Source organism: Syngnathus scovelli, chromosome 1, assembly GCF_024217435.2.
Source record: "Syngnathus scovelli strain Florida chromosome 1, RoL_Ssco_1.2, whole genome shotgun sequence".
Lineage (NCBI taxonomy): Eukaryota > Metazoa > Chordata > Actinopteri > Syngnathiformes > Syngnathidae > Syngnathus > Syngnathus scovelli.
In genome coordinates this window covers 15,594,477-15,610,766 of record NC_090847.1, presented here as the reverse complement: position 1 = coordinate 15,610,766, position 16,290 = coordinate 15,594,477, and the positions used below count along the sequence as shown (strand labels likewise).

At 41.3% G+C, this 16,290-nt stretch overlaps 1 protein-coding gene across 6 annotated transcripts; it reads right to left on the bottom strand.

Moving 5' to 3' along the window:
• Window positions 1-16,152, bottom strand: arhgef37 (Rho guanine nucleotide exchange factor (GEF) 37). Of its 6 annotated transcripts, none has more exons than XM_049732447.2 (18): window positions 16,038-16,152; window positions 15,559-15,622; window positions 13,189-13,370; window positions 12,864-12,913; window positions 11,953-12,051; window positions 11,328-11,706; window positions 9,828-9,957; window positions 9,483-9,630; window positions 9,216-9,415; window positions 8,997-9,127; window positions 7,733-7,837; window positions 7,533-7,646; window positions 7,285-7,454; window positions 6,792-6,939; window positions 6,584-6,712; window positions 5,451-5,646; window positions 5,084-5,271; window positions 1-2,610 (listed from the first exon to the last, which is right to left on the bottom strand). In XM_049732447.2, the coding sequence occupies exons 6-18, from the start codon at window positions 11,691-11,693 to the stop codon at window positions 2,395-2,397; spliced, it is 2,241 nt and encodes a 746-aa protein (XP_049588404.1). In that variant the 5' UTR covers window positions 11,694-11,706; window positions 11,953-12,051; window positions 12,864-12,913; window positions 13,189-13,370; window positions 15,559-15,622; window positions 16,038-16,152; the 3' UTR covers window positions 1-2,394. The 6 variants fall into 6 exon arrangements, with proteins under 6 accessions (XP_049588404.1, XP_049588450.1, XP_049588413.1 ...); XM_049732493.2 differs by having other exon boundaries at window positions 12,864-12,910; XM_049732456.2 differs by lacking the exon at window positions 11,953-12,051.
• Between the last annotated feature and the right edge of the window lie 138 nt (window positions 16,153-16,290).

Sequence of the window (16,290 nt, the reverse complement as noted above, 5' to 3'; positions counted from 1 at the left end):
TGAGTTGGATTTCATAGCTTTATTGAAGTATCTTTAGCATTGGCGTGCTGCTACATTCAACGAAATGGACACTTGCAATGTCTCCAATAAGTTAATAAGACACCCAAAAAACAGTAATACAGATATACAAATTTAGAGCACAAGCGTACACGTTTGTATTAATACTGGCAACACACACACTGTGCAATGTTATTAATATTCCCCGCATGCATCAGGGCGATAAAACAGAATGCAGAATCAAATTTTTAGCTCTGTGTTTGCGTTATTTGGAATACTAAAACTAGTTTTAGATTATTTGAATATTATATTTATTGGATTATTTCAAGTTTTGTTTGTTTCTATCGTGCAAAGTGGCAATTATGAATTACTCGGGAAACAAAGAATATAAAGTTGGTCATTCTGTATATGTGCCAGCTGGTTGGTTTGCATTACTGGCCTCCTGTGCTATTATATTTCCATACAGGCGCCTTGTGATACAAGATGAATTCATTCAAACACCGCGCTTATAAATCAAAACACTCATTTCAAGTCATCTTTCAAAAAGGAACAAATGCCAGGTTTGAACAACGATCCAACAATCCAAATGTGTTTCTTCATTCTACTAATCTAAGACCAGATGACGTGTTATGTCGGACACGGTAGCAAGCAATATGATACCATAACATCGATCAAATAGCGGTGCCCGAAATACTGCGACTGACAGTCAGTAGCAAAGATTGTTTTTATGTTTTAATGTGTTGAATTAGATATTACATGTCATATTGGAATGAAAGTACACCTTTTGCCAGTAACCCGTTTATACGATGTGACAAATGTATATTACACCCTCAGAGTTTGTGATATTTCTTTCAAAGGGAATTGTTATTTTTGCCCAAATACGGTACGCTTGTGAGTATTGTCTGTCTACGCGTGTTGCTCTTCCGTTTGTGTTCATATATTGTTTACATATCAATGGGATTTTGTATGGTTTGCTGTTAATCAGCGAAGTTATGTAGTTGTTTTAGATACACAGTGACCTGACATTGTATACATTTACTTAGTTTGATAGTAAGCTTCAACTGGGAGTGACAAATAGCTCAAAACATTTTAGTGCTAAATTGTTTACATTTGGAAAACTAATGTTCCTGTCTCAAGTTTGTACACACAGGTTTAAATTAAGTACTCAAGTACTTCAAGGCATCACTATTACAATCAAGGCATCACTATATTTACAATTTCAGTCCTACCAAATCCTGACATGTCTTTAGTGCACTAACGTAATAACATAAAAAAGTCCTTCTAAAAATAACACAAACTATGACACAAAATGCACACAGAAGGTAAAAATCTGTAGCGTTTCCTTCATTTCACCGACATCTCACTTCAGAGTCTCTTCACAGTCATGTGGAAGGCATTGAGTCATCTCCATAGCAAAAAAACGCATTAGGTCCTTCAGTGTCCATGCAGTGGCGCCACTATGGCTGCTAACTGGTTAACAACACGCACACAGCCCATCATCTCCAACAATTCACCACTGAGGATGGTTTAGGTGGGTGGGGGGGTGGGGGACTACATAATGTTTTCCGAGCTTTTAACCACTGGCTGAATTTCAACAGAACCTCTCAGGACAGACAATCAAAATGAAAAAAACAAATTAAGTTAGTCATATACTAAGTGAAGTCAAGTGTTTAGAGCAAAAAAAAAAAAAAAAAAAAGTAGCCCAGAACAATTAACAGTTGAAACAAAGTCAAAAAGACTTGAGCAACAGTTATGTAAACATTTCAAGAATCATTCAAAAACCAGGTCAAGAATTAGCCTAAAAGAGTCAAAGATGAAGTTAAAAAAAAAAAAACTTTGTTCAAAAAGGTAACAACCAAAAAACAGGTAACAAGTAAGAAACAAAAGTAAAAAAACTGTGAAAAAGTCATGTATAGTCCAAAACAAAGTCAAAGAACCAATAAAAAAAAAATCCCCCAAAATAAGCAATAAATAGTCCAATCCAATTCGAAAACCAAGGCAAGAACCAGTCGAGAGTAGAAAACAAATCAGAAATCATGACAAAACTTATCTAAAAGAGTCATAAAATGTCAAGAACTATCTAAAACCTATTTACTTTTTTTGGACAGATTTTGACTTGGTTTTTGACTAAGTTTTTGAGTGTTCTTTTGACTGGTTTTGACACAGTTACTTTATTTTTTTTAACCTGGTTCTTGTCTGTATACATTCATTTGCATTTTGACTGCTAGACTTGCCTTTTCAATTTTTCTGTTGTTGAAAATCCCCCCCCACCGTGGTTCGAAGAGTTGTGACCAGTATTTTGCTTAGTGTGTGCAGCCAGTCTTTAACACACATCTATTTCTTTATGGTTGATGATGTCAGCTAACCTTTTGCACACGAGCGCCCACGGCAGATGTTCTAGCAGAATGGTTGGCAGGAGGTTAGTGCGCCCGGGATGGGGGCCACGGCCAGGTAGTTGGAGGGCACGTAGCCCCTCTGCCGACCTCGCACCTCCACCAGGCTCCACTCACGGTTGCCCCGCTTGTCGTGAGGCTCTAGGACATGCACCGGGTCGCCTGCCGCCACAGAAACTTCATGGTTCCCTCGTGCTGTGAAGCCATACATCGCAAACACCTATAGACACACCAGGCGGCAGTCAGTCGCAGCCACACGGTTGTGTGGCCTCAGCATGCAGGAGGAATAAAAAATATAGAAGACTACATTCGAAAAACAGCCGCAAGGTTGCTGGGCGTCGGCATAGAGGAGAAAAAACAATTTTCCACCTGGGTGAACTGACCGGCCACAACTTTGCCAATGGCCCGCTGAATTTCCATTGCACCCCACAAAAAAGGAAAGAATAACAATGAAGACGTAGTGGCCACAAGAGGTCCGTATATTAGGAACTAGCAACCAGAGGAAAAAACAATTCTTGCAATTAAAAAGAACAGCAGCCCAATCAGAGCAAGGCTTATTTACATCTTGCATATTAGTGAGAAATGCAAGTAAGTGCCTTACATCCAACAGTTTTTGGTGTTAGCATCTTAGCATATTGGAGTGCTCCAATGGGAATGCATTTGACTGCGCTGTACAAAAGTCAAACGGCTGCTGATCAAGCTTTGGGATTTTGTTTTTAGTTTATTCACTTATTTTTGGACAGTTTCTTTTTCTGGTTTTGAACTTCTGTTTATTCACGACATTGTTCCACGGTTATTTTTTTTTTTTTAATTGCTATATAGGGCGGCTCGGTGGCGCACTGGGTAGCACGTCCGCCTCACAGTTAGGAGGGTGCGGGTTCGATTCCACCTCCGGCCCTCCCTGTGTGGAGTTTGCATGTTCTCCCCGGGCCCGCGTGGGTTTTCTCCGGGCACTCCGGTTTCCTCCCACATTCCAAAAACATGCTTGGTAGGCCGATTGAAGACTCCAAAATTGTCCCTAGGTGTGAGTGTGAGTGAGATTGGTTGTCTGTCTCTGTGTGCCCTGCGATTGGCTGGCAACCAGTTCAGGGTGTCCCCCGCCTACTGCCCGATGACGGCTGGGATAGGCTCCAGCACGCCCGTGACCCCCGTGGGGACTAAGCGGTTCAGAAAATGGATGGATGGATGGATAATTGCTATATATATTCTTTTTCTTTACTGTACATGCCGTTTGACTTGTCTATGCAGCGACGTCATTTTCTCCCCGACAGTGACGGCATGTTGCCAGGAAGTTAAGGCTCTCTCAAACATAACGCATTTGGGCTTAAATGAACGGCCCTGTTTCCTGAAATGAACTCTTTGTTGTCATTATCACGGTCATGTGACCTCAAATTGTGCAAGTCTCTCATGAGAGAAGGCTCAGGGGTGACCAGAGGAGGTCACCTGAACCTTCAGTCATTTTCACAGGCGATAAGGAAGTGCACTGCATCATACACACACACACACACACACACACACGCACACACACGCACGCGCGCGCACGCACACGCACACACATGATATCACGTCAATCAATCACACACAAATGCACAAACTCAGTAGTCACACTTGCTAGTGTCAGAGTAATTTCAGATTGCACCATATAAACGCTATCATATAATGTTATTATTGTCAATATTATAATTAAATGTCATTGCTGAAGTCCTGCTTTATTTATGGATTGTAAGTAGCTGGGGGGGGGGGTTTATTGACTCAAGTGCAGAGAGCCAGGCAACCGGCCGACTATTATGGGTATTATAAGAGGGATTTATTTGGATGTACGCGCTTCATAATGATAACTATTATTGATCTGGCTCTTGGCTTGTTTTTTTAGGGGGGGGGGTTATTATTTCAGACTTGCTATTGTTTGTTTCTTAAAGACCCTGTAAAGTAAATGTTTTTTACATAAGCGAAAATACGTAAAATTCATTACCATGAACCATTGTTACTATTTTTCACCAGTTAAAGTTTTACAGATTTTTTAAGGAATGGCAAAAAAGGAGTTGCCCCTCCCTCAGAAATTGAGCACCTTCGTTCACCTCAGACCTGTTGACAGACTTTCATCTTACTTTAGTACTTATTTGCTCTACCAAATATCGGTATCAGCGCGGATACCAGCCTTAGTTCATAGTATCGGTACTCGCAACAATGACCGTTACCAGTATCGGCCGCCCGCTTGTGGTTTTACAATCAGAAGCCCAGACATTACAAGAATAGAAAATTACCATTAATTTCAGACAAATTTAAATTGCTTTTTTGGGATATAAAGGTATTTTTCAAAAAAAATACTGTGACTGTTTTTTGTGGGAAATTTTATGTATCAAAAGTATTAGTCACTAGTGCTTAATGTCAGTATCGGTGACCATTCAAGTACTCGTACTGGTATCAGCGCTCTATATTTTTAATGATCCTATAAGCTACTACACTGCTGCTCATCAGCTTTTTGGCCCAGACTACTTCATTTGCACTACCTTTGATTCCATCATGAAAAAGATGCCACTATTGCAGGGAAGGTGACGAAGGAGGATTTTTCTGTTTTGTTTATTAATGCAGGGCAATAACACACCCAGCAGCTCAAATATTGTCCTGCCCTGTAAACAGCCGTAACTGACTTAACTGTACAGTAATGTGCGTGTGAGGATGAGTGTGGTCACCTGGAAGCATGGCTGGCTGAAAGTCAGGCCAGTGGCTGTTGCAGTCGTGTGTGGGAGTTCTGACGTGTATGAGTGTCTTCTGAAGCCACCGGTAACCTGCGGGAGGTTCAGATGAGGCGAGGGTGGAGGCTCCTCCTCGGCCTGGTGATAGCGGGTCAACTTGGAGGCCGGCGCATAGCCTCGTCTGTCTGCAGGGCCCAAGCGCAACCACACTTGTTAGGTTATTAGACACAGCTTGATGCAACTGGTGTGGGAGGTTCAGGTTTTGCTTCTGTTGATGGGTTTTTGGAGAATATCTCAGCTAGTTTTGACTTGGTTGTTCTACACTTGTTCTGGACTGGTTCTCAACCAGCACCCAACCACTCACCCCCAGCATCCACGAGCCATCTGCGTTTGTCTCCGCGGGTGTCTGCCTGACTGATGATGGCCACTAGTTCTCCCTTGGCGAGGTTAAGGTCCAGGTCTCGGCTGCCCACCACGGTGCTCAGCACCTGGTATATCTTGTCAGAACTGTGCTTGTTCGTCAGCTGCTGGAGTCGCTGCTGCGAGGACGAGTTTAATGGCTGACCAAAGCAGATGGTAAAGATGGGGAGAAAAATGTCATGTGATGTCATGCAACTTGACCTACTGATCATGTTCGCCAAAGAGATAGTGACTGAGCAGGAAAGATGATCGCGCCTTGTTTGGTTCACATTGAATTACAGTTTATAGTATTCACACGTCCAACGACTAAAGTTTCCTACCTACTTGTACTTCTAAAGCCATTTTAATTGCTTTCAATCCATCAAGCTTGTTTTACATTTACATTTTGTCATATTACTTGTTCTTCATGTGGTTGCTAACCTGGTTCTTGGTGAGGTTTTTGACTTATTCCTTGACTAATTTGACTTGTCACCGACTTTAGTTTTTGACAGTTTTTAACTCGGTTATTAATTTTGACGAGCTTTAACGTTTTAGGTTTTATTTTGCCAAATTTCTAGAAATTTTACTTGTTTATGACTTGGAATTTCATTTTTGTTTTAACATTGTTATTTTTTTTACTTTACCTCTTGTTTTTGACCTGGGTTTGTCTTTTTTGTTCATGGTTCTTAAAAATGTTTTGAACTTGAATTCTTCATGTTTTACTTGTGTTTGACTTTTTTTTTTACTTTATTCAAAATGTTCAGAGAGTAAACAAAAGAATGCATGAACTAATTAATTAATATGACAATTTATAAAATTACTATATATGGAAAACATGTAGCTTAGAAGTTTTTTTTGAACGAACTAGCACTTTCAAATTAACAATACCAAAAACATTTTGGCCTATCAGCTGTAGATAACGGTTGACCACTTTCAAATTGTTGCCTATTGTCAAAGCAACTCAAAAAGGAGAAGAGTAAGTAAGCTATCCTTTCTGGACTAGGAAAGTGAAATATATTTGTCGGTCAAGGTAGCACTGTAGTAAATAGCAAACGAATAATAAAGGAGGTAAAAAAACATGTTGAGGTGTGTACGGACCAGAGAGGAGGGCCGCAATAGCGTCTCTTCCACACTTTGACCCAAAGTATCCAGCCTCCTCGCCCTTTCGAGCACCGCCGTTTCAGCCCACTCCCAGAATGCAGCAGTGTTTAAAGAGCTGTGAGGAAGCTGGGTGGGAGATAAAAGTCATGGTAGGAACAAGTGAAAACAGCCATAAAAGGTATTGGCTCCAATATGGGACTGGTACCTGTTGAGCGAAACTCTGGAAGAGCTGCTGCAAGTCAGAGGCAAGGTCTTTGTGGAGGCAGCTGAACGTTCCCAACATGCTCCAGATCATCTGCAACGCCAAGGTGTTGAACTTGGGAAGCTCATTGAGCAGCAACGTGTTCATTGTCCTGCGTTAAGAGTACCAGAACATTCCTGTTAGAACCCACATTAATTTAGTTAGCGACAAGAAATTTGCTAGGCATGTTAAAAAAAGTCTCAAGAATCCATGCCTGACACGACACGTCTGCAATTTTGCCTTGAGAATGACATTTTATCCATTTTCAGCATGTCCTAAAACGACATCCTCGCTAGTTGTCCTTAGCAAGATGAAAGTTGGTAGGAAGCCAAGTTAATCTTAAATAGACCCAAAAAAAACCTTTCAATAATTGGTTATTGAATCCCATGATGGAGGGGAGGAGGAAGCGAGAATGGCCATGACGTCATTTCTGTACCTAAAGGATGCCAGTTCTCACCTATACGTGTTGGCAATAGCCTGCTCGTCATAGCTCAGGGAAGGCTTTGCCTCAATCACTTCATAGTCAAGTAGCTTGTGCAGCCTCTTACGGATCAAGTTCCTTGGGCCTGCCAGGAGGTCACGTAGTGCACACAAAGGTTTGTGGATCAACGTCCTCATCCTCTTTTCCTGCGTGGTAAACAGTGACCACGTCAGTTATCAACGATATATTGACGTGATTTTAGTTGATGCTGGTTTATCACTCACAAATTCAGGCAGGATCCACTGTCTGAGTCCAGTGGTGATCTCCTTATAACAAATGGGCACCTTCTCGCCATCCATGTCCAGGTCAAACTCCTCTGTTTTGCAGTCCAGGAAAGTCTGACCATCAAACAAAGAAGATAGCGATATTGTTCTTGCATGTCAACTTATTCCAATGCCAAGTTGGTCCAGCAAGGTATAGCTACCTGGAGGTGATGGAGGTAGAGCTCCACATTGTCCAGTAGCTGCAAGATGCCATGCTCAAGCGCATAAAAGAAGTTCTCGAGTGCATCAAACTCCTCATCCACTAGCTGCAACAGAACACAAACAGTACGTACCGAAGGCTGTCACTATCAAATAGTTCAACAATCGATTTTTCTATTGATTATACCAGGGATTAATAGAATAATCAGATACAATTATATTTGGAATGAAAGTGTATTACAAAACTTTTCCCCTTTTACTGTTTTATCAGCTCCATTATTGTTGCTGATTTGGTATTGTTTAGTGATTAAAAATAAGACTAAACAATAATATACCGTAATTTCCGGACTATAAGCCGCGACTTTTTCCAAAATTTTAATATATAAATTTAATAATAATTTTAAAATAGTCCGGAAATTACGGTAATTGTTTCACAGAAGAGAGATTAATGTTGTACTCATCAGTCATCATTTTGATACTGATTCGGTTACTGGTGCGCTTTCTTTCCCAAAGTAAAAGCAGGTGTTTGGCTAGGTAACTTTCTTCATGAATGAGTACAAACGTTAATTAAAAATTGGTTGGTGGCCATGACTGTCTTGCTTCTTCTTCTTCTTTGTACATCTGTGGTCATCTTCTTGTTCTTCTTTGTCGTTTCCTCTCTTTTTTTTAACCACAAAGAAGAAATCCTGCTATAATCCGCTAGGATTGTACTTTTGGCTAAAGATGCAATTACAGTTAAGGTTAAATGATTTCAGACAATAAAATAATAATAATAAAATTAGTATTTGCCAACTTTCATCAGCCTTGTACTGCGGTCCGTAGCTATGCAGCTGCTTACTATCTGGCATATGCTCAACTGAATGTCTGACTCAACGGCACATTTGAATAACATTCTGAGTTTCCGAACAGAATGTTGCTCGAAAGTTCCATTGGGTTGTTCAGGGTGGTCCTTTAAAAAAAATACATACACAATAAAATTCTTCTTCTTCTTCTTCAACAACAAAAAAACCCACTAACACTCATGAACACTCATATGTTCCTCGCATGAAATGGAGAAAATGTGTAGAAAGATCCTGGGAAAAATCAGAAGGTAAGTCAAGTTGCCCAGTTTAGTGGAACGGTACTGGAATGTTCTTTAGAAGGTTCTTGGACACCATTTCATGAAATTTTCACCCCCCAGCCCCGATGATGGACATTAAAAACTGAAACTATTTTCGCTGCATGGCCCACCGGCTATAGTGTGTGTTTGATGCGTGAGCGTGTCACCTTGGGAACCATGCCTGTCTCATGTTTGATGAACTGCCCAATCCTGGCTGTTTTCTTAGCGATGCTGTGCGAATTCAAGCGATTGATCTTGTCCATGATGCTCAGCGTTTCACTCTTTTTGTACTTGTCGGCTATGAGGACGCCAGGAACAAACAAAGAGCTCAAACTCATCCCGTCGGCTGCTCTCAGATGTGCTAAGAACTTTTAAGAGTTTCTCACCGACTTCCCGGAACCGCTTGAACTCGTTGATGTGACAGTTTATGGCGACGGAGGTGTGTGCCGTCTTTTCCAGCAGCGAGTACGCCGGGTGCTGTGTGTCCGTGTGCTTCTGGATTGTCTGCAGGAGGAGAGGGTAGCGGGCTATGCGCTGCACAGGCATCACCAGGAAGAAAGTCAGCGAGCTGGCGTTCACTTCAGGCCTGTGGAATCACATAAGTGAGGACAGGGAGTCAGGAACCTTTGTCTTGTGAACATTTCAAAACCTACGCTGATGTCTTGATGACGTTGACAATCTGGTCCCACAGCGCCTCCTTCTGTTTATAGGAGTTCTCCACCATGGTGACGCGATTGTAGTTGGATAGGTACTCCTTGTAGGCTGCCTCGATATCAGAGGACAGGCTGAGGAACGCCTCACCTGTTGGAAAGTCAGACAAGGGGAAATTAGGGTGGGTTTGAGGTCCATGGATTGTTAGTTGGAACTAAACCTTTCCATGGGGAAACTTACAACCATGAATTCAACTTCTACAACCATGTTGTGTGTTTCAATAGTCCACAGATCAAGTGTGCTGTGAACATAAAAGCTGGCCAGAGGATAAAGGGGTTCCTACTTACACAGTGCCTCGAGGAAGAGCGGCTCTCCGGGCTGGAGCTGCTTCTGCTCTAGTAGACTAAGCAGCCGACTTGACACGTCCATCACATCCTCCACATACAGGAACATGCTGTCTAAGTTAGCCAACGGAGGCTGTGACCAACACACAATACAGAAAGACACACACTGTGAAACAACAAAAGGCCCACTCACTCATGTTGTGTTCACAAGACATTTTGGTATTTATTGGTGTGGTTCACTAAATTGTTCTGCCAACACCAGTTGTCAGTAGCACAATTACAATTTTAGAGGATGACATGGCCTTACTGAGGGCTTTAGCCAAATCCAAACTGCACCAAATTTAGCAAGCACTTGTATGCTGGTGAGGAAAAAAACGGCAAAACTGGCCTATTAATCTCTCACTGGGCATCTTCCAAGAATTTACCCTACATTAGTTTAACAACTTTTATGGTACACATATAGTTTCCCAATAATAAGCTGTTCTTTCAATGTCATAAAGAAACAATGTGGGCCACAGCTTTTGGTCTGATGCGCAAACAGTTGGCCAGTGTGACAATGAACAATTTGTATTGTGCCCAGAAAACAAGCGCACAACTTGAGCATTCAACAATGCTACACAATGGCAACATTGTCTAAATGAGGCCATTTTTCACCATTCACAATGTTTAGGACATTTCAGTCCTCACTCCATCTTATTATTTTCCAAGCTGTCCATGTACACTCGCCATAAATCCTGCTTGTTACTTTCTGTTTGAGCAGCACCCAATTCCTTATTTTGATTTTTTTTCTGACACGGTTAAATAGCATCTCCATTGTGTGTTGTCATTTCCATAAAGCCACATTCCATTACACTTTACAACAGTGGTTCTTAACCTTGTTGGAGGTACCGAACCCCACCAGTTTCATATGCGCATTCACCGAACCCCTCTTTAGTGAAATATAGTATATATATTTTTTTTCAAGACAGAGATGTTTTTACTGGTGCACAAAATGAGCCGTGCATAAACATCACCTTGTTCAAAGAATAAAACCAACACAATGCATGAATTCACAACAAATGACATACCAGCAAATCAGTGTGACTTCTGCTTTTGCCTTTGCAAGACCAGTTCAGATATGGGAATTTATAAATCAGGTGTGTTCAGACCTCCGCAGTTGAGGAATCCAGCCAAGTGGCCGACGTGTTCCACTGATTCGGATGTTTCCTACTTTTTTGTTACTATTTCTGCTCTGACCTTGTTTGTATTGTAGTTCTAATAAAGTGTCCCAAAAGTCACTGTACACTTCCTTTTTTCTATTTTGTTTCAAGTATTATTGGGACCGACTGACATGAAGCTATCAGCACGTGACACCTTAGGTTTTGCAGGTTTTGTAGGCATACTAATTATCATGCCCATGGCTCACCAACTGACAATAAAGCAGCTTTGCAAAAATGTTACCTGGCGAGATCTACCTGCATTTATGGGCATCACGTTGCACCAACACATTTTGGTATGCTGTACCTGTAATTTTTGCAGGTTGTTTCTGATGGTGAAGGTGCTGACCTGCAGCATTCTCAGGTAATTTCTCTCGGACTGCAACAGCTCCTGAACGGACATCAGCTGCCTCTGTGCGGCCCTCTCCTTTGCTGCCTTGTCGTCCTCCGCCATCTTGTCCACCTCCTCCACTGAGGAAATGGTTACATCTGCACTCTTCTGGTCTTCATTCTCTCCACATGCATCGTCCTCTAGATCATTCTCCTCCTGAATCTTTTCCTCTTCCGATGATGGCTTGCTCAGGGAGAGGTTCTTCATAGCGCCCGGGGACCGAGAGGGATTAAAAATTGTGCGGGGTAAGGGCACAGGCGGAGGCATCCTCGGCACCTCCATGATGGAGATCACTCTAATTGAGTACAATAAAATATCACGTTTATTGATATGGTAGCACAGGGTACAAAGTCTGTTTAATTATAGACAACAGGTACAATTGTGTGGTGTGGCTTAGCTTTGATTAGCGCATAGAGAGGGGCGGGCGGGAGCCACAGGTGACGAGGTTTTGTTGTTATTGTTGGATGCACAAAGGAAAGCAGCAGTCGCTAAGGTTTTGTCATGGAAGTGGGAAGCTAGAACGATTAGGAGCTTAACTCACCAGGAGCCCGAGCGAGACGTTGACAAAGCATCTGCGGACGCACCGCTGTGACAATTAGTACTGCAACGGCTGCGAAATGACGAGCGCGGTGACTCGAATCTAATGCGTGAATGAATCATAAGACATTTTAGGAAATCACAATCATGTAAATCATTTCAAGCATCTATTAGCTCAACACTGTGATTTCTCATGACGACATGTCCCGTAAGTCGCTGTTACTTTGGAATAACATTGCTCAATTAGTCATCATAAGCAACCTTGTCACTTTAATCAACAAGTTTTGAGCCAGCTTCCACAAGTAGGAGTTCATCTATTAATTCTAATTCATCCCTGGATTAGGCTTTCAAATAAAGCTTGGCAATTCAAATGAGGGTTTCAAGGCTGGGTTGCAGTTCGAAAGTGTGCTTTCATGCTAGCATTGTGTTTCAAATATCAATTTCAAGCCAGGGTGAGGGTTGACGGGCATTAGTTAAGGTTTCTAAGTAAATCCAGAAAGCTGATTCTGCCGGCAAAATTCATTCCAAAAAGCTTGATTGTTCTCAGCAAACTAATAGTGATCTTATTTGTTTTTTAACACTAGATAATACAATAAGTGGTTCAAAAAATTATGTGTTAATGTTGTAACACGAATTTAAAAAATTGCCTCTCCAGCTAATTACAAAGCTTTGTCAGCAACAGTTTCATCCCGTATCAAATTGTTGGTATTATTTAATATTAGGGAAAACTTTATCCATTTTCATCATGCCAATTAGTTGCATTCTATCTTATTCTATCTTACTCTGTCATCCCAATGTGGCTCCATGTGGAGGAGTCCAGCAAACATAGTGAGTAAAGGGAGCTTTTACACCAACTAGTTACAATGCAAAAGTACTTTCTTATACTGAAAAATACAAAGCAACAATGACACAAACCTTATGAAGAAGACTTTTCAGCGTAGCTCTGATGATTCTCAATTCTGCTGCTGTATGGAAAACATAAGCACGCACAAGTTCATTTAAGTTTCTCCACTGACTCACACACAAAAATACACACTCACAGAATGGCCTCATGTGGCACGAGTGTGTGAGTGTTGATTCACCATAGTGTGTGTGTGCGGGGGGATGGGAGTGGAAAGGAGGGTGGGCCGGCTGTTTGGTAGAGGAAAACAGGATGTACACCCCCCACATCCACACATTCATGCACAATAAGCTGATTGACTGCAGCAGCCAGCAGCAGGGAAGAGGCAGTGACACTCACCCTGACACAAACTCGATTCGCTGACAGCTCCTCAGGGCAGCTGAGAACCAATCAGAACGTCTGCCGTCCCACCCTCTCCACCAGAAGGTCGGCAAGGGCCTAATTAAACGTCAGAGTCCCCTGGGGAAGACAAAAGCATGGCGGGACGTCCCATATTCTCCCAATTGGCCAGTCATGTTGTTCTGCCAAGAGACAATATCAATAAGATTTATAACAGCAGAAAAAATTGGTGGAAAAAAAAAAAGCACTCTTTTCTGTTGGTGACTGTACGCTAACATAAAATTGTCACAAAGTGTAATCCAAGACTGTTGGTCAGTTTTTATGTCAGTGTTTTCAGTCTAAATGCCTCAGCAGCTGGTAAGGTACTCTGATGTCACTTTCTGAGCCAATCAATCAATCTTCCATTAATAACTGGCAAGAGGAGTGATTGTGCACATGAATTTTTCTATTTTTACTTTGGGGCTTACAGCGCTGCCTTGAGATAAGAGTGACTCGACTTGTGAGTTCTTTTAAGACACAAGCCATTGCGTAGTTCAGTTCGGTGGGGAAAGATGTTTTGGGTTAAAAATGTTGTGACTTAAAAGTGTGCTCAAAGACCAAATGACCATATCTCAAGGCACTTCTCAAGGATTTTCAAGTAATTATATTTATTTCCATTGTGCAAGGTGGTGATTATCCGTCTATCCATCCATCAATTTTCTATACCGCTTGTCCCCACGGGGGTTGCGGGCCTGCCGGAGCCTATCCCAGCAGTCATCGGGCAGTAGGCAGGGGACACCCTGAACTGGTTGCCAGCCAATCGCAGGGTAAACAGAGACGAACAACCATCCGCACTCGCACTCACACCTAGGGGCAATTTAGAGTGCTCAATCGACTTACCAAGCCTGTTTTTGGGATGTGGGAGGAAACCGGAGTGCCCGGAGAAAACCCACGCGGGCACGGGGAGAACACGGAAACTCCACACAGGGAGGGCCGGAGATGGAACCGAACCCACACCTTCCTAACTGTGAGACGGACGTGCTAACCAGTGCGCCGGTGGTGGCTATAATGAATAATTTGTGAGAAGAGCTCTCACACAATCAGATGATGTGTACATGTGTAAATGTGAGGTGGTTATTTAATTTATTGTTTGAATAATAATAAATATAAATAATAAATCATAATAAAAGTTTTAAAAGGTGCCCGCACATTCCGCATATGACATATACTTAAATATGACAGTGAGCGCCTGCTGCCAAGCCAACAGAGGCACACTAATGTTAACTTGTGCATTTATTTTTCTCATTTGTCACTGTGAGCGTCACAAAAACAATGATGAATGCACTCAACCAGCGAGCTAGGAACGAGCAGTGACTGACTTGGAAGCAGGAACTAAACCATCGTACCTAGAATAATTCATGGGTGGTATTGCTACAAGCGTTACTTTGTAGAAAGTGGCTCTTGACAGTCCAGTCAAGTTCTTTAAGAGTGAAAGGGACATACGTGTCTATTTGGTCAATGCCATATTGCCTGATGAAAATCATGGTCTTGAGACAAGGAAGGAATTAGTAATGGTGCCGGAGAGCTCGAAATGCTGCAGGACGACATTCCTGAAGCTGACAACTCGTCAGTGTTGATTTTAGCTCAGTTAAAGACTAAACGCCCTTAAGACAAAAACTTTAGCATTACTTGACAACTCACTACCATATATTCAACTTCGCTTCCGTTAACTGTAAATTCAGGAAGTGTTTAGCGTTAAAAGTAGTTTTTTTAAACGACAATGTGTTCTTCAGTAATTTTATGAAAATTAAATATTAATATACGAGAAAAAAGGAGAATTATATTGAGAATAAACTTTAGATTTTAGTAATATTACAAAAATAAAGTTGTGAATAATGCCAAATGAAAAAATGTTATAAATTGTAACTTTACTGAGTTTTAATATTAAAATATAAAGGATAAAGTTGCAAATGCAATATTATTAAAGAATGGAGACCTAATAGTGCCCGTCTAAACTGCAAGAAAAAGTCAGATGACTATCCCGAAAAGTATAAATATTGCACGATGAGCTTTGAAAGAAAAGGTTTTCTCAAGCACAAATATTATGAGAAAAATTGTGTTTCGTCTCTACTAGCGGCACTTGTCTCTGTCTGTTATTTATCCTTTTTGAAATGTCGGCACTTGTTTTCTCGCACTCGTATGCGCTGCTGTGACAAGTAAATTTCCCCGCAGTTCTATCATCATCATCATCATCATCATCATCATCATCATCATCTTATATAATGAATTAGTTCTCACAGCATTCTCCAATGTTTCCACACAAAAAATATATTATCATGACATTATGACTTTTTTTTTGTCTTAACAGTTCAAGTTTATTGTATCAGATACCTGTCAACTTAAAGGGTTCTTCTCTCAAATGGTTTCTCCTGAGGAAGAATGACAGCAGCTCCGGCTGTAGAAAAAAAGAAAACAAAACACATTTGGTATTTTGCAAGCTCAGCCATATTGTCATTGCAATCGTTAAGAACACTATTGAGTTAAATGTCATTAGAATCTGAGAGTTGCGCGTAGATTCTACGCCTTAGAATGACCAACAAGGAACAGGTGGATAACGCAACAGATCACTCAAGTGTCAACTACAAGAAACAACACAAAACAGCATAATGGGTTTAAACAATATATACATACTTTAAAACCATAAAATAGTGAGATGTATTAACAATGACTGACATGTATCTCTTTCTATAAAAAAAAAAAAATTCAACGCAAGCAAATCCTGTTAGCTCGAGTACCAAAAGCAACGTCGTTTGTCTATAAAACTGTGTGAAAAGAGCGTTTATGTCAAAGAATAAAACCGTTTTCGTTACCTCGTCTCGGTTGTTCTCTCCAAGTACAAAACCCTCGGCTCTTGTTGTCACTCTGAAGTCGCGCGCAGTCGCGCACCTCATCGGTCAATCACACATTACGCCTGTCATACTCGCGAGACTACCTGACAAACGGGATGTGTTCAATAACATTTCAATGTTATTACTTTATTATTTTAATTATAATTATTTTTAGTAAACGTCTTCAAGACCATTTTCGTGATACTCCCCAATGTAAATTGAATATTTTTCTTGA